Source organism: Pseudonaja textilis, chromosome 3, assembly GCF_049901715.1.
Source record: "Pseudonaja textilis isolate UNSWEBS1 chromosome 3, rPseTex1.2, whole genome shotgun sequence".
In the NCBI taxonomy this organism is placed as follows: Eukaryota; Metazoa; Chordata; class Lepidosauria; order Squamata; family Elapidae; genus Pseudonaja; species Pseudonaja textilis.
This window is the reverse complement of record NC_141992.1, coordinates 104,916,130-104,935,252: the sequence shown is the minus strand read 5'-3', so window position 1 is coordinate 104,935,252 and position 19,123 is coordinate 104,916,130. Positions and strand designations below refer to the sequence as shown.

Here is a 19,123-nt window from a genome sequence, read left to right as displayed (position 1 = left end):
AGCTTGGCAGTGACCAGGGCCTTGCTAAGTAGGGGTTCAAAGAGGGCTGGTTTAAAGACTAATGCAGAGGAGAGCTGATCTGGACAAGAGTCTTATTCCTCTGAAAGATTGTAATCACATATTTCACCCTCTTTGTGCTCTGAATGAGAGGAGCAACTGTGTTCAGATGGGGAGGCACCCTCTTCCCCTTCATACTCCTCCCATTCTGCCTATGAAGAGTGGACCCTGAGGTCTTTGGGTCTGTGGAAATCTCATTGCGGAAATAAGGAAGCCATAGACTGAGAAAGGAGAAGGGCCTGAACCCTTTCCAAAGGCCAAAGAATCTGTTGAAAACCTTCAGCCAATCCCTGCCTAATGGATAAGGAAACAACATCTTGGATCTCCCTAGGCCTGTTATCAAAGGTAGTGGAGTGCCGAAGGTCAGCTGCAGTGGGCGTGAAGGTGGCTTCCGGCCTGATCTGGGAGGCCTGAGCTCTGGAGGGAAGAGGGGGGGCATAGGGCCCAGAAGTTTGCTGGAAATATGGCCCAGACCTGCTGAAATCCTGAGGTTGTTCCTCAAATGCCTCAGGGGACCAGACTGGGGGGGCGGGGTGTCCAAAGGTTCCATGAACAACTTCCCCTCCCCTGGGGAAACCCTGATGTTCGGCTGGCTGTGAAACCTGTTGCAGTTGCCCTCTCATTTGTTGAATAGTCTTGTTAAATTGTCTCTCTAGAGCTGCATGTCTGCGTTTCTCTGCCTTCAATTCAGCCTGAGTTGTCTTCTTAGGGGCTAGAGCCTTAGCTCTGATTTTTGCAGCCACTTCCCTCTGAGCAGTACATTGTCTGCATCTTTTCCTTTTAATGGGTTGGAGGGCCTGTTCCACTGTGGGGGAAAGCTCTGCATGAGCAATGTCCTGATCCATTTTAAAATAAGCAAGGCTCAAGCATTGAGAGAATGGCTCTCAAAGGTGCTTAAGGATGGCAGAGGGTGGAATTGGGTCTTTGGAGCCCTGAAAATGGCCGCCAGGCCACTTAAAATGGCCACTCACCTCGTGTCTGAGGAGACTGCTGCTCGTTGATGGCTCCGAGAAGTGAATTTTGCTCCTTAGACTATTGCAAGCCCCGAGCGATCAGATCAGCCAGAGAAGGAAGAGATGCCTCCCACGCGATCAGCTGGCTGGCTCTGTTATCAGTTTGCTGATCAGTTTTACAATCGGAGAAACTGCGGCTATGGGGAAGGTCTCAGATACTTCCCTGCTTGCCTAGCAACGCTTGGCAAAATGTTTATCCCAACGTTGCAGGACAAAGGAGCCCTGCTCTCCTGAAGCTGAAGCTGCCCAGATCCCCGGGAACTGATTGAAGCAAGGGTAGCTTCTGTAGAAAATCACTGAATAAAACGCTAACACTTTCAGAGACACAGCTTGTGACTTAAAGAAGCTGTCAAAGCTGGGGATTCTCCCGGGGGCTGGCTTTTTATATATAAGTACAGACTCAGCTTAATGACATCATAAGGAGGAGTCTATCCATCTTGGGCTCTCGCTGCAGTATGGAAGAGAATGGACAGGTTAACAATGGAAATCAAAGACAAAGGAGAAACAGAGTATTGCCTAATATGGGACCTATGGTACAATTGGCTGGACAATAGATGCAAATGTTAGAAAACAGATGACAAAAGAGGATCAACAAGTTAGAAACAAATACAGGTATAAAGCTATATACAGTAGAAGGATACGTATTGTAAGCAATATTGGTACTAGATTGTACATAATTGCAAATCAAAATATATAGAGTGATAAATGTATAGACAAGCATGTTATAACCATGGATACAATAGATATAAGTATGTTGTATAATATCAAGTTTTTATTCCATTTTCTATGGACTATACTGTATGAAGAAGAGAAAAATGATGTATAACATCATGCATATTTTTAAAAGGTGTTGATACAACCAGCATATCTGTTGTTGCAAAATTGAAATTGCGGTGTAAAATGAAGGAAAATGCACAATAAAAATATTTTTTAAAAGAACATAGACTTGCAAAAAAAGTCAAAGACAATAAAACAAGTTTCTTCCAAGAAACAAGAAAAAAATCAAGGAAACAGTCAGACAATTAAAGAGAGAAGATGGCAAGGAAGTAACAGGCAGCAGAGAGAAAGCAGAGCTGCTTCTTTGAATCGGTCTTCACACAAACAGAAACAATAGTCCAACCTACCAAAAACATAACTGTAAAATACAGACTAGAAATAAAAGTTAAAATAAGCAGAAAAAAATAGTAAGAGAACACCTGTCTGATCTGATAAATACAAATCACGAAGAAGCTGGCAGATATCATCTCAGAACCTCTGTACCCAATCTTTCAAAAATCCTGGAGCATCAGGGAACTACCAGAGGACTAGAAAAGAGCTGATGTGGTTCCACTGCTTCAAAAAAAAAAAGTGTGTGTGGGGGGGGGGGAACAGACCCAGGAAACTACAGACCAATCAGCCTAATATCAGTAGCCGGGATGATACTGGATAATAAAAAAACATATCTGCCAACATCTAGAAATGAGTAAAGAAATAAGTAAAAGTCAGCATGGGTGTGTCAAAAACAGATAAAGCCAAACCAATCTTATTTCATTTTTCAACATATTGACTAAATTAGTAGACCAGCAAAATACTGCGGACATAATATAATTAGACTTCAGCAAGGTATTTGATAAAGTAGACCACAACCTATCGTACTTCCTGGTAAGCTACAAAAAAGTGGGATAGATAGCATCACCATCAGATGGATTTGTAACTGGCTGACAAACAGTACTCAACAAGTAGTCCTTAATGGTACTACATTTACATGGAGGGAAGTAAGCAGTGAGGTACCACAAGGTTCTGTCTTAGGCCCAGTATTCTTCAATATCTTCATTAACGACTTAGATGTGGGAATAGAAGGGGATTTTACCAAATTTGTGGATACAAAGCTGGCAGGAATATTCAACCCCCCTGATGATAGACTTGAACACTGGGCCCTATCTAACAAAATGAAATTCAATGTAGAGAAAAGTAAAGTCTTACACTTAGGCAAGAAAAACCAAAAGTACACATATATAGACTGGGTGAAACCAGACTTAACAGCAGTAACTGTGAGAGTGATCTTGGAGCCTTAGTGGACAATCAATTAAATAAGAGCCAATAAGTGTGTGGTGGCAGCCAAAAAAGCCAATGCAATCCTAAATTGCATTAACAGAGGAATACAATAAAAATCAAGAAAGGTACTAGTACCACTCTATAAAGCCTTAGTAAGACCACACCTAGATTACTGCATCCAGTTTTGGTCACCGCACTATCAAAAAGATGTTAAGACTCTAGAAAAAGTATAGAGAAAAGCAACCAGGATGATTAGGGGATTGGAGAATAAAAACGTATGAAGAAAGGTTACAGGAAATGGGCATGGCTAGTCTAGTGAAGAGAAGGACCAGGGGAGACATGATAGCAGTGTTCCAATATTTGAGGGGCTGCCCAGAGAGGAAGGGGTCAAGCTATTTTCTAAAGCACCCAAAGGCCAGACAAGGAATAAGGGATGGAAACTGAACAAGGAGAGATTTAACCTGGAAACAAGGAGAAACTTTCTGACAGTGAGAACAATCAACCAATGGAACAGCTTGCCTTCAGAAGTTGTGGGAGCTTCATCACTGGAAGCTTTCAAGAAGAGAACTGGACTACAATTTGTCAGAAATGGTGTAGGGTCTCCTGCTTTGCCGGGGGGGGGGTTGGACTAGATGACCTACATGGTCCCTTCCAAGTCTGTTTAATAGTAGAGAATTTGAAGTAGGAAGGAACATAATACATATCTCGTGATTAAAGATTCAGGTAAAAATGGGGGCCAGTTGATCAGCACAGACCTTCAAGCAAGTACTCCATCTGGGCCTGGAGCTTTTCCAGTCTTTTGTCTATGAAATAGACCTCTCATCTCTTTTTCTAGGATCACCAGAAGTGGGGATTCCAAAAGGATGGAGACAGATGAAGGAGATGTAGCTACTGTTGGTGTATCTGAGATGGGGAAAGTAGAGATAATTGACAATGATCTTTTCTCAAACCTACAGTACAACACTTTCAGGTCATCGGCCAGTTGGTGATTCCCTTCAATAAGAGAGGGGGATCTGATGTAGCCTTTGAGGTAGGTTAGCATAAAGAAGAAAGAAAGTTCAGAAAGCATGGGCCTGAGCGACCAGATTTCATTAATATAGTTTTCAATAAGACCAACTAAAATAATTTTAAGTGACTGTAAGATATAGAATATTAAAGGGAAACTTAAGAATTGCACTACAGAATGGATGTTTTTGATCTACAGGTAGACCTTGTCTTACTACTAGTCCCTTAGCAATTATTTGAAGTTACAATGACCCCCCCCCAAAAAAAGATACTTATGTCCTGGATTTAAACACTGACACTCATTCTCCATGCAGTCATGTGATTGCATTTTGGGCACTTGGCAATTGGTCCACATTTGTTGTCATGTGCAGTGTCCTGGGGTCACAGGACCGCAATTTCATGGACAATTTCCTTGCCTGCCTCCAGGTGGGCACGGGGAGGTGAGGGGGAGAGGAAAGAGAGGCATGAGCAATCCAAAACTGGAGAATTAATGGGGAGAGCTGATAGCAGGCTCTGGGGGAGGGGACTGTTGTTGTTACCGCCACCATGTATGGGAGCTGGTTGGCATGTGCATCTTAGGGAGCTGGCTCCGGGGTCCCTCGAAGAGCTGTGAGGCGCGAGAACTGCACGGCCCAGATTAATTACTTTTGGAGGTTCTTTCTTCTGCAGCCCACCCAAATTTTTCCACGGCCCACTGGTTGCCACCCACTGGCTTAGAGAAGGGAAAATTGTATTTTGCCAACAAGCAAAAGCCTATTCAAAAAAGTAATTCAATCAATCTGGTAAATGGCCCAGAAGCTATGTTCAAGTAGTCTTGCTTAACAATGGTAATTGGGTCTAGAATTCTGCCCTAAGCTAAACAGTTGTAAAGTGTGACATCGTGTGACCAAGGTACCTAGTGTCAGCAGTTCCATCAATCTCTGGTCACCATTGTAAAGCGAGGACCACCCAGGCCAAGCAAGGACCTCACATGAACAATTTCCTGACTTTTCTTATGGGAAGCTTGCAGGGAAGATCTCAAATCATGATAATGTGACTGTGCATGCTGCAGCACTCACAAATCTGGGCCAGCTGCTGAGTGCCCAGATAGCAAACAAATCTGTAAGGTTGCTGTAATTGTGGGAAGTTTGAGGATCCATTGTAAGTACCATTGCAAATTCAGCCACTGAAAGAGTGATTGTTAAATGAGGATCACCTGTCATAAGCTAATGCTAAAAATCCTGGGTCAATTTTAATCCTGGATTTAATACATATTGGAATTGTTTTGTTGTTGTTTTTACAAAAGGTAGTCATAAATAAATAGACGCTGTACTGTCCATGTTCAGTCACCATTTTGTAATAAATTGAGTTATATAAGTAATATAAAAAGGCTGGCTTGGACTCAATCTGTTAGTGCCAATTTTGTTCCAGAAGTAATTAAAGCAACATCACATTAATTCAATTCTATTCTGCATCATCAAAACTCATCAAGTACTTGAAAAAATAATTTCTAAAAATACTAGTTAAAAAACTTACCACTTTTTGCTCTATAGACTCAGATGAATCGTCTTCAGAATAAATACTTGTAGTGGAATCAATATATTGCAAAAGCGGTGTTCCAAGTGATCCATCAGTGTCCTCCTAGTTATAGGACATAAACACATATTCAACTGAATGCAATTGCCATTTACATAAAAACACCACCTTGGAAATGGAATATGGAATATATTTAAACTTTTTTTAAACGTTTCCTTTTTTCCCTTTACATGGTTTAAATGTGGGATTCACAATTTAATTGAATCTGGATATATATATATATATATATATTCCTAAAGCCCTCTCAAGGCCAACATATCAGTATCAAAGCTAATATTATAATATCGTATCTTAGCTCATCCTCACTGTTACTACTGATTTACCTGCCCATGGGTATAAAGCATCTGTGATACCACCTGACTGATCCCTCTAATTTGCACATTAAGTAAACATTTCTAATGATCAAAATACTCTCCAAATTGTATTCTACTGCTTATCTATATCTATATCAAATTGGCAATGATCTCTGCTGCTTACAAAGTTTGCTAAATCCTAGGGTGAGGATGTGCTAATCAACTTTTTAATCAAATTACCATATATACTCGAGTATAAGCCGAGTTTTTCAGCACATTTTTTCTGCTGAAAAAAGCCCCCTCAGCTTATACTCGAGTGAGATTCCCTCTGAAAAAAAAATAGTGTGGAGCTCCGGAGCTGGGCAGCCGCTTCTCTGCTTCCGTGTTTCCTTTGCAACTTGTAAGCATGGGGGTAATCAGAAGCAGAAAAGTTCTTGCATGAGGATATATTGTTTTTCTTTATTTAACTGTTTTTTTGGGGGAAGATCCACCGTCATATGAGAATGCTCAGACACGAAATCTATCCGCCTGAAAATAAGTGTGTGTGTGTGGGGGGGTTAACAGAAGGAAGACATACGGAGAAGGCAAAAGCGACGGGGAAACTGAGGGGGAGACTCACCCTTGGTCCAGATGAGCCCCCTTCCCCGCCCCTAAGGAAGCAGAGGCAGCCAGCAAGGGCAGGCAAGCCCCGCTTTGCGGACTCCGTCTGTCCTCGCTCCCACCCACCCACCCAAAGCCACGAAGTCTCCCAATCGCGCAGCCCAGAATCGCCCTCCCCTCAGGGGGCAGCAACGACGCCCAGTGTTTCCTGAAACAAGAAGCTCCGCTGTGCAATGAAAGCGCCCTGGCTCTAGGCTCAGAAAACAATGCGAGCCGAGGTGGTTTCGTTTCCTCAGCCCCAGCTGCTTTCAGTCCGCTCGGGAGGAGGAGGAGGAGGTGGTGGCGATGGCGGCTCACGTTATTTTCTGAGCTCTAGGCTCTAGGCTCGCGATCTCAGAAAACAACGTGAGACGAGGTGGCTTCGTTTCCTCAGCCCCAGCTGCTTTCAGTCCACTCGTGAGGAGGAGGAGGAGGAGGTGGTGGCGACGGCGGCTCGCATTCTCACATGACGGTGGGTCTTTCCCACCCCCTAAAAACAGTTAAATAAAGAAAAAACAATATATCCTCATGCAAGAACTTTTCTGCTTCCGATTACCGCCATGCTTACAAGTTGCAAAGGAAACACGGAAGCAGGGAAGCGGCTGCCCAGCTCCGGAGCTCCACACCATTTTTCTTTCAGAGGGAATCTCACTCGAGTATAAGCCAAGGGGTTTTTTTTCAGCACAAAATATGTGCTGAAAAACTCGGCTTATACTCGAGTCAATAAGTTTTCCCAGTTTTTTGTGGCAAAATTAGGTGCCTCGGCTTATATTCAGGTCGACTTATACTCGAGTATATACGGTAAGCATTTAATCAAATGCCAACATCCTTTTTCTGATTTTACAGATTTTGATTTATAACCAAGCATGCACCCTGAATAACAAATTCTTTGATCTTATATCATAAACAGCAAAATTATTGAAGTTTGTTAGCTATTTTAATTTCATACTGCTCACTTCAGAACTGAACTTGCTGTAACAACTTCATGACTATAAAGATATAAATTGACAACATAAATCATATTGTTTTACTAATTCTGCAGTTATACACTTTTCTCCAATACAATATAATTTTCCAAAAATGCAAAAACTTGCATTTTATTCTTTTAAAATTATCAGCTGATTTAAACCAAACAATATTTTTTAGAATGACTTCATAAAGAGAGTTATATCAGAAGCAGCATTAGTCTCAGAATATTGGTCTTGCTTCTCTTATTTTAGTAAATTGAGGAATTTGTGCTTCCTCAAAAAAAAAACATTTCAACTATGTTGCAGGAAGTATACAATATAGAAATACTATTTCCTATTTCCTTAATCTACAAGAAAAATTTGAAAGAGGGACAGCAAGAGCAAAGGTCTATAGAAAATTATCTTTTTATAAAAACCAGCTGAAAATGCATTTCTTTTAACATAAATAAACAAATGAATTATAAATCTCTAACTCAATTTTAGAAAAGTATTTTTTGCTTCTATTTTTCTACATATATTTATAAATTCCATTAAGGCTATTATTGTTACTTAATTAAAACACTGGTATACAACAAAAATTTGTATCTGTTTTTATAGTTTCTTACCAAGTGTCTACATTAAATTCATTAATAATTTGTATTAAAATAATTCCATATAGCCTATAAATGTTTACCTTTTCCTGGATGTTCTCATCCACATTTGACAAGTGAGTGTTCTCATTTGGTAAATGCAAAGATACAGATACAGGACTCTCTTTACAAAAGACATGCCAGTTGGGAAATCTGTTAAATTAAAAAAAAAAATCTAAAATACAAATGGACTGAGATGCATTCACAACAAAGATGGTGCTATGATAAAACAAGAACAGTGTATTATCATTGCTAAGGAATTTGTTCTTTTATCTTCAATTTATGTAGTTCTTTTGCTTTAAAAAAAAACATTTACCAGTATGTTGGGGGAATCAGAATTTCAATTAAACAATAAAAATGTTAACTTCAAACTGAACCTGGTAGCAGCCATTTTTCTGTTTGCCACTGAGAAAGGGGAAGAAGAGGTTAGAATGCCTTACTAGACACAACAGAGTTTTCTTGGGAATACCAAAGTCATATCTACTGGCAACAAATAAGGTCAGGGAAAGAGTGCCTACTAACCTAATTAGCCAACGTGACATGTGACACTTGGGGATGGGGTTATTTCCTATTTTAATTATACTGAAACAGCAGGAAAAGTTTAGAGATGGTTTTCCTTTAGAGCTGTGTTGATATGATGTACTCAATAAAGAGGATCTTTGAGGAGGATTCTAGTCTCAGAGTTCTGATTTTCTTCGGTTTATTAGTTGGAACCATAAAATCAACTCTTCTACATCTTTCCCTGGGTCCTGAGCCCCAGCTGCCAACAACACCAGGATGATGGAAAAGACAAGGAAGATCAGAGATGAAAATGGGGAAAGTAGTCGCTAACACTAGTGCTGTCCCAAGCGGGGCTGCACAGCCAGCAGGTCAGACCAGACAGACAATCCTCCCGCTGACAACCAGGCCGAAGGTCCGTGTGGAAAGGACCAAAGGGCCAGCAACACAAGAGGGGGAAATTTGGCAAAGGGATGTGCGCCCTTCACAACCCATCAGAGGAATGGCTCATGGAGAGATTTACTCACATGAAGATCCAAGGAGTAGAGCCAATGTGCCGACCTGGGGTGTCCGTGGTGACAGTGGCTTGACCAGTTCACCTGCTACTAACCCGCCAGAGCCCCAGCCTAACCACGGCAGCCCAAGCGGTCAGCCCACTTCCCTAGCCAGCCAAGGTAATGAAGCCAAGCTGAAGGCAGAGTTCCCCACGGCAGCAGTAAGCAGCAAGTCCAGTGGGGCAACATCAGCCTCCCTCCGGATGGCACGGACATCTGCCATCGCTTTAGGTTCCCCTGGCTGTGGGCACCCCTTCCTCTGCTGTTGAAAGACCCGCCAACATTAAAGACCACATTTTTTGTAAAGTTTTTTTATTTTATATTTACAATAATTCCATCTTTCATTTTAACAGTGTGTCGATTGGGTACATACGTCTTGTGTTAACAATTACAATTAATATTTTTCTTACCAATATAACAATAATCACATTTTCTTTATAACCATTACCTCTTATATCTATTATCTTTATAACAATCTTAACTTATTTCTCTATATATTTATCTATTCCATTTTAACTTGTTTTGTTTTCCAACCATTGATAATATTCAGTTTCTTCTTTTTCTTTAATTGCCAGTGTTAATCTATTCATCTCTGAACATTCAAATATTTTCTCAATCCAATTTTCCTCTGCCGGTATCTTATCACTTTTCCAATTCTGAGTACTGTATATACTCGAGTATAAGTCAACCCGAATATAAGCCGAGGCACCTAATATTGCCACAAAAAACTGGGAAAACTTATTGACTCGAGTATAAGCTGAGTTTTTCAGCACATTTTTTGTGCTGAAAAAAAACCCCTTGGCTTATACTCGAGTGAGATTCCCTCTGAAAGAAAAATGGTGTGGAGCTCCGGAGCTGGGCAGCCGCTTCCCTGCTTCCGTGTTTCCTTTGCAACTTGTAAGCATGGGGGTAATCAGAAGCAGAAAAGTTCTTGCATGAGGATATATTGTTTTTTCTTTATTTAACTGTTTTTAGGGGGGGGGAAGACCCACCGTCATGTGAGAATGCTCAGACACGAAATCTATCCGCCTGAAAATAAGTGTGTGTGTGTGGGGGGAATTTTAACAGAGGGAAGACATAGGGAGAAGGCAAAAGCGACGGAAGATCCTTCAGGGGAAACTGAGGGGGAGACTCACCCTTGGTCCAGATGAGCCCCCTTCCCCGCCCCTAAGGAAGCAGAGGCAGCCAGCAAGGGCAGGCAAGCCCCGCTTCGCGGACTCCGTCCGTGCTCGCTCCCACCCACCCACCCAAAGCCACGAAGTCCCTCAATCGCGCAGCCCAGAATCGCCCTCCCCTCAGGGAGCAGCAATGATGCCCGGTGTTTCCTGAAACAAGAAGCTCCGCCGTGCAATGAAAGCGCCCTGGCTCTAGGCTCAGAAAATAACGCGAGCCGCTGTCGCCACCACCTCCCCCTCCCCCGAGCGGACTGAAAGCAGCTGGGGCTGAGGAAACGAAGCCACTTCGGCTTGCGTTGTTTTCTGAGATTGCGAGCCTAGAGCCTAGAGCTCAGAAAATAATGCGAGCCGCCGTCGCCACCACCTCCTCCTCTTCCTCCTCCTCCCGAGCGGACTGAAAGCAGCTGGGGCTGAGGAAATGAAGCCACCTCGGCTCGCGTTGTTTTCTGAGCCTAGAGCCAGGGCGCTTTCATTGCACGGCAGAGCTTCTTGTTTCAGGAAACACCGGGCGTCATTGCTGCTCCCTGAGGGGAGGGTGATTCTGGGCTGCGCGATTGGGGGACTTCGTGGCTTTGGGTGGGTGGGAGCGAGGACGGACGGAGTCCGCAAAGCGGGGCTTGCCTGCCCTTGCTGGCTGCCTCTGCTTCCTTAGGGGCGGGGAAGGGGGCTCATCTCGACCAAGGGTGAGTCTCCCCCTCAGTTTCCCCTGAAGGATCTTCCGTCACTTTTGCCTTCTCCCTATGTCTTCCCTCTGTTAAAATCCACACACACACACACACACACACACACACACACACACACTTATTTTCAGGCAGATAGATTTCGTGTCTGAGCATTCTCACATGACGGTGGGTCTTCCCCCCCTAAAAACAGTTAAATAAAGAAAAAACAATATATCCTCATGCAAGAACTTTTCTGCTTCCGATTACCCCCATGCTTACAAGTTGCAAAGGAAACACGGAAGCAGGGAAGCGGCTGCCCAGCTCCGGAGCTCCACATCATTTTTTTTTTTTTCCAGAGGGAATCTCACTCGAGTATAAGCTGAGGGGGTTTTTTTCAGCAGAAAAAATGTGCTGAAAAACTCAGCTTATACTCGAGTATATATGGTAAATACATTCCTAGCTGCTGTTAATACATGAATTATCTAATTCAATTATCTAATTTCAAATCTATATGAGAGAGTGAATGCCATATTGGAACAGTATCTCTGATGTTTCAGCAACGGCCAAGAGGACAATTGGGTGGAGGTGCTGGCTGTGGAGAAGTTCACCTACAACAATGCCCAGCATGCATCCACTTGCGTGTCCCCGTTCTTTGCCAGTTACAGCTTCCATCCACGGCTCTTTTTGTTGGCTCCATCTGACTTCCCAGTTCCAGCCATGGATATAATCCTCTAAGAGCTTAAAGCTGTGCATCAAGTGGTTTGAAACCAGCTGGTGAAAGTCAAGGAGAATCAGAAATGATTCTCAGACCGGCATCATCAAGACATCCCTCTGTTAGCCGTGGGCGATCGGGTTTGGGTCTCCATGCGGTACCTGCCAATGTCCCGGCTATCAAAAACACTCAAACCCCGCTACTGAGGCCATTTCCAGTTGAAGCAGTAATCAATCCTGTGGTGTTTTGTGTATCTCTGCCGTGAACTATGTGGATTCACCCAGTCTTCCATAGGTCATTGCTAGTACCTGTATCAGCCAACAGTCCACATCGGCCAGCTCCACCATCACCAGACCGGTAGCCCCTCATGGAGCTGCATTTGGGATTCCCACTGGTTGCGGGGCCAGTTTCAGTACCTCATGGCGTGGAAAGGCTATGGACCGGAGGACTTCGCCTGGGATGATGATGCTGATGTCCATGCCTGGTTCCTGCAATGTCCTGTCTGCGTGGTCCTGGGGAAGGGGAGCTTGCAGGGAGAGAATGTCAGCTGGTGCTCCATTCAAAATCCAAGAAAGAAATACTTAAGACTCCATTAATCAGAGAAAAAATATCTTTCACTGGAAATCAAGTGGTAGCAACAAAAGAATTCTGAATCTGAGAAAATGGGCACGTAAATCACATATACAAAGTGATGGCAACGTTCCCACCCCCAAAAGTTCAACTGGCTCATCCAATTAAAAGTTGTGTATATCATCATGTGGGCATCTCCAGGTGGTGATGAGGCCTCTGTCCGTTGACCTTGACATATTTTGATAAAGAGTTGCAGCTGCGCATAGCATAGGATAGAAGCCTAAGCAAGAATCTACCCCCCAGCTTATATAGTTCTGTTTTGTAACACCTCCAGCTCACTTCCCAAAACCAAATCCCCCCTCCTCCCCCTGTTAATTATGACAGCGAACGATGCAAAGCAAAGGGAGAAAATCTTGAAGGCTGACATTCAGCCCTCCTGCAAAAGAGACGTTAGTCCTAGAAAAAATAAAAATAGGTAACAGAAAATATACATGGAACACCATAATACTATTTTTAAGGGTTTATCAGGATGTTTAGTACAAAATGCCTTGATAAGCTTAGGAGCTCTAACATCCTTCTCATTTACCCATTCAGACTGGGGAGGAGGAAAATGTTTCCAAACAATCAAATACTGGAGTCGACCCCTTTGTTTTCGAGAATCCAAAATTTCTTTAACTTCAAAATGTTGTTCACCTTCAATTAGCAATGGCACAGGGGAATCAACCTGAGTTGGTCTCAAGTCAGAGGTATGTTCAGGTTTTAATAAACTAACACAGAACACAGGGTAGATTTGTTGGAGGGTTTTAGGTAATTTTAGTTGGACTGCCACAGGGTTTAATTGAGAAAGGTCCGACATACTTAGGTCCAAGCTTTTTTGACTTTTGTGTGGTCTGCAAATATCTGGTGGATAAAAAGACCTTGTCACCCACTTGATATGGTTTTTGTGGAGTTCTCTTTTTATCTGAAATTTTTTTATGAGCTTGATGTGCATCATCTAATGCTTTACGGGTAACCGGCCAGGTAAGCTGGAGCTGTGTTATCCATTCATCTAATGACTGAATGTTAGGTTTCTCCTGTGGAAGCTCGGGTATGAGTACAAAGTCTTGTCCCGAAGCCACTTTAAATGGAGTAAACCCAGTACTACTATGTACCGAATTGTTATATGCCACCTCAGCGAATGGCAATAGGTCAGCCCAATTATCTTGCTGATAATTTATATAACATCAAAGGTATTGTTCCAATACCCAAGTTAGTCCTCTCACAAGCCACATTGGTTTGTGGGTGGTGGGCGGAGCTTAAGCCCTGGGCAGAGCCCAATAACTTCAGGAACTACTCCTAAAAGTTTGAGGTGAACTGGACACCCGTCTGAGATTATGCATTCAGGAACCCCATGTAACCTGTAGATATGTAAAATAAACAGTTTAGCCAATGCTTTCATAGATGGGATTTTTGGACAAGGTATGAAATGTACTTGTTTGGAAAACAAATCGGTTACTACCCAAATAACTGTATTCCTCCCACTTTCAGGTAATTCCACTATAAAATCCATAGAAATTTCCTTCCATGGAGCCATCGGTCTAGCCACATTTTGTAGTAAGCCTGCTGGTTTACCAGGAGGCCGTTTGGCTGAGGCATAGATAGGACAGTTAGCCACATAAGTCTCAATGTCCTTTTTCAAGGTAGGCCACCAAAATTGCCTTTTAACCAAGTGTAAGGTTTTAACGAATCCAAAATGTCCAGCAGCTTTAGAGTCATGAGCGTGCTATAATATTTGGTTTCTCAGCTTTGCTGGCACATATAATTTGGCCCCCACCCATGCCAATCCATCTCTAACCGTACAGTTATTTGAGTGAGCAAAGAACCAATCATCAAGTTTTAGAGCGTCTTTTAATTGTGCAGTTAAATCATTTGATAAATCAACTTCCTTCTTTTTCTGGGCTCTGGTAACCACTGGAGCTGCAAACTGTTTGGTTAGGACAATAGGCCATACCACTTCTTGGCGAGCACTATTATATTGAGGTAATCTAGATAAAGCATCCGCCATGAAGTTCTTCCCCCCTGGAATGTACTTCAATGAAAAATTAAAGCACTTAAAGTACTGCGCCCAGCGAACTTGCTTGGGAGACAGCTTCCGAGGCATTTTCAAAGCATCCAAATTTTTATGATCTGTCCACACCTCAAATGGGTGTTTTGCCCCTTCTAAGAAATGCCTCCAGATTAACAGAGCCCAGAGAACTGCAAAAGCTTCTTTTTCCCAGATGGCCCATCTTCTTTCGGTTTCAGTTAGTTTACGGGAAGTATAGGCACACGGTTGCAGAGTCCCCGTCTCGTTTGCTTGTAGTAACATTGCCCCGACTGCTACGTCACTCGCATCGGCTTGGATTACAAAAAGGGCATCCATGTCCAGGTGTTTGAGCACTGGTTCAGCAGCAAACAGTTGTTTCAGCTTCTCAAAAGTGGCTTGACGTTCCATGGACCATTCCAGTGGTTTACTAGGCTTCAGTTTCACCTCCCCTTTGGTTTTTAGAAGATTTGTGATAGGCATTGCAATCTTCGCAAAAGCAGGGACAAATTGACAGTAAAAATTAGCAAATCCCAAGAAACTTTGAAGTTGTTTCCTGGTGCGGAGGGGGCCCCATTCCAAAATGGCACGAACTTTCCCCAGATCCATTTCTATGCCATCATGTGATATGCGATAGCCTAAACTGTCTATTTTTTCCTGGTGGAATTCACATTTGGACAACTTTGCGTACAGCTCAGCAGCCTGAAGTTTTTCCAGAACTGACCGCACTAGTTTCACATGTTTATCACAAGTCTCTATGTAGATAAGAATATCATCGAGATAAACCAACACCCCTTTCTATAAATGTTCATGCAACACCTGATTGATCATTTGCATGAATACTGCAGGGGCCCTCTATAGGCCAAATGGAAGAACGTTGAATTGGAAAAAAGCCCATTGGGCAGTTAAAAGCAGTTTTCCATTCGTCCCCTTAATTCGAACTCAGTAGTATGCTTCTCTCAGGTCGAGTTTCGTAAAAAATTTCCCTTTGGCCAAGTAGGCCAACATATCCTTCATCAAGGGGAGGGGGTACATGTTCTCCACTGAAATAGAGCTGAGGTTTCTATAGTCAACACATAAACGAAGGGAGCCATCTTTCTTCTCACGGAACAATACTGGGGCTGCTTCCCAGGGTGTAGCAGGTTGGATGAAACCACATTCCAAATTTTTATCGATAAATAACCGCAGCTCTTCTAGCTCCCACGGTGTCATCGAGTACAGTTTCAATTTTGGGAGTTTCACCCCTGGTAAAATTTCAATGCGATGGGGGGAAGCTTGTCCGAGGCCTTTTCACTGAATACCTCCTTTAAGTTCCAATATTCCTCCAGGATTTTCTCCTCCCCCTTCAGATTCTTGGTGCCAGTGGAGGCCAGCTCAGTGGAATTCTGGAGTTTCAGTTGAGGTTGCCCTCCCCTTCTGGGCATTGGTCAGTACGTATGCGCAATGATCCCTGCACATAGCATAGAAGCCTAAGCAAGAATCTACCCCCCCCCCCCAGATTATACAGTTCTGGTTTGTAACACCTCCAGCTCACTTCCCATAACCAAATTTCCCCCCCTCCCCCCGTTACTTATGACAGCCGAAAGATGCAAATCAAAGGGAGAAAATCTTGAAGTCATATCCCAATCAGAGCCCTACTCTGCAGAGAAAGATGAGCCGGAACTGGAGCCGAAAGAGTTCAAGGGGGTGGCTTTGTTGGTTTCAGCGGAATGTGAGGAGGAACATGCCAAGTCAAGCCAGGGCCTTTCAAGATTGGGACAGCTTATAGGCAGGGAGGATGACCAAGAGAGGCTAAGCAGTGAACATAAAGAGACAGCTCAGGTGATGAGCATCCCCTCCTGATCCTCGAGCATGGAGTGGAGAGAAGGTGAGATCAGTGCAGACAGATCCGACTACTCAGGAGGAGAGCACTCTGCCCCTCTTCACAAGGCATACCTAGAGATATTGTGGGGCAGGCCATTTGTTAGGAACAAACGCTGAATTCCTGGAGTGTTGAGTGCCATTGCCGACATTTCAAATTTCCTGGATTACCTGCTTTCTTCCTGGCTTCATGGCTTAATTGGCTTACTCTTTTGCTTCCTGGACACATTGACTTACCCTGCTGGATTTCTTGTTTTGCAACTGTTGTGCTCACAGCATTGGGCTGGACTACTTGCAGGTAAGGGCTGCTGGAGTTGGGGGGGGAGGGGGAAAGAGAAAAAGAGAGACAGAGACAAGAGAGAGATATCTCTCTTTGCTCTGGAACTTGCCAGAAACGTGGGAGCATTTGGGGAAATTTGGAGCAAGGGGTAGTCTGAACTGCCAGCTGCCTGTGTTGCCTCTGTGCCGTGCCACGGGTCATCACACATCGCATATTAACCCCACTTTTTCAGCCTTCTACCCAAGTGACCCTCCCCTCTTGCTGAGGCCTGAGGAATATCTAACAAGCAAACTCACCCACCATGAACCATGAACCAGCCCATTCCCTACTGAGGGCAAAGCTAAAGCAGGAAGAAGCTGCAGCTGTGGCTCCAACCATTCCTACTCGCTGGCCTCAAGCATGCTTAGTGAATGCCAACAATGCCTTTTGCAGCAGCAGAGGCCACAGCCAAATTGCTATGTTCAGCTTCTTGCCCTAAAGTGTAGGAGGAGAACAATTAAGATATCCCCTGAAAATAAGCCCTGGCACTTATTTCAGAAGTCAAAAGAAAATAAGATCATGTCTTATTTGGGGGGAAACACAGTAGCAAAGGGGAAAATTTTCACCAAGCTTAAGCTGAGGAAGGCACACCACAGAGTGAGAATCAAAGAGGGGGACGAATGGAAGACCACATTTAATTGTTCACTGAGGAACTTCCTGTTCCAAGTAATGTCATTTGGGCTCCAAGGAGTCTCTGCGATCTTCATGCAACTCATCAACAAGGTGCTGCATGAGTATTCGTATAAGGGGTCCTAGTGTACTTAGATGACATCCTTATCTTCACCAAAATGATGGAGGAGCATATCAAACTGGTCCACCAGGTACTGAAAAAGCTCCTGGCTGCAAACCTATATACTAAGTTGTCCAAATGAGAGTTCCGTAAGACCCACCTTGACTAACTAGGCTACTGAGTATCAAGCAAGGGGGTAAAAATGGACCCAGGAAAAGTAAAAGCCATCCTGGAGTGGCAACCCCCTCGAACCCACAAGCAACTGCAGAGCTTTTTCAGGTTCACAAACTTCTACCAGCAGTTCATCCCCCCCTTCACTGAAACAGCCCTGCCAATTACCTAACTGCTAAAGACAGGGAAAGGGGGGGACAAACCACGGTCCAACCAACCACTAAAGTGGGCCATGGAGTGCCAGGGGCATTTCAGAAGCTCAAGTGGGACTTCCAGCTGACATTGCAGCGAGATCAGACATGAGCAGTGGGTCTCTCATGTCAGGTTCTCCCCGTGGGAGGGTGCCGAAAGGAGCTAAATCCACCCTGTAGGGATGGTGAAGTAAAGAAGGGCACCCTGTAGATCACAGAGAGCCACAACTCTTCCGCTCAACTTACTCCCTCTCATCCACAACCAGAGTGCAGGAGCGGTGTAGATGAAGTGACTGGAACTGGGTGAGGAGATTCTTTTTTTTTATTTAGACCCTAACTTTAAAAAGAAAAAAAAAGAAAATCCAGGAAAAGAGACTCTTAGAACTATTTGTTAAAGCGGCAAACAATTATACAGAAAAAAATCCTAGCGCCAAAAGAAAGGGTAGGCATTGTTTTGGAAAGGCATTTTAAAATGCTGGAATTATCTACTTGAATAATTGACTTTGCTTCTATAAATTGAATTAAAATTGGATTAAATAACTTCTTTCATTTGAAACAATGCTGAAACCTAAGCTGAGGGCACCGCCTACTGATGAATGGAAAATATATCATACCCCTACAAACCTAGGAAAGTTTCTGATAAGAGAAATAAACAATATTCATCCAGATGACTGTGGTGAAACCTACTGCTCTATAATTATCTGCTTTATAATTACTGGAGACTCAACTATGGGAATAAGGAAGACTCTTAAATAAAGTGACTTCTGATTTTTGGAAAGCTTCCTGGGCTATTTTAAATGGAACTGATTGAATAATCCTGGAATATAAAAAACTATGAATATTGTACTTTCTGAGGAGCAACATTAGACTTGAATCTATTGTTTTTGGACTATTGAGTAAGAGCTGGACTTCCTAAAATAAGACAAGATGCTCCACCAGGGGAAAATAAATGAAATTTCAAAAGAAATTGTGTAGAAGTTCCAAAGTATTAAAGACACTATGACAAAGAATTATAGGAACACAAGCATCTTCTATTGCATGGCATAAATGGGAAAATAGAAAATGCAACTGATAATGAATGAAGACCAAAAATTCCAGGAAAGAGAGGAGAGGAGACAAGAGAAAAAATGGAGGAAAAGATAGAACAGACAAACCAGCAAATAAAGCAAGATGATGAGAAGAAGATAATGAAGATAATACTGACTGAAGAAATAAACCAAGGGAAAAGTACTTTAAGAGATTTTAAAATAGAATTGGATAAGCAGGAAGATATTTTTGAAAGGGAGGTAGGGGCTTGGGTAGATACACTGGAGGCTTGGCATCATAGGAGGCTAGAGATAGGAGAAATGTTTAAACTGAACAGTGAAGATATAGATGTGGATAGACACAAAGATCCAAGAGAGGAA

At 43.1% G+C, this 19,123-nt stretch overlaps 1 protein-coding gene across 3 annotated transcripts in view; it reads right to left on the bottom strand.

Annotated features, from left to right (window-relative positions):
- Window positions 1-19,123, bottom strand: part of SUCO (SUN domain containing ossification factor) — a 214,197-nt gene that overhangs the window by 170,513 nt on the left and 24,561 nt on the right. For all 3 annotated transcript variants that reach the window (XM_087932039.1, XM_087932040.1, XM_087932041.1), the window contains exons 2-3: window positions 8,258-8,366; window positions 5,625-5,729 (exon numbers count right to left, since the gene is read on the bottom strand). In XM_087932039.1, the coding sequence (XP_087788165.1) occupies window positions 5,625-5,729; window positions 8,258-8,366 (214 nt within the window). The remainder of the gene's footprint in view (window positions 1-5,624; window positions 5,730-8,257; window positions 8,367-19,123) is intronic.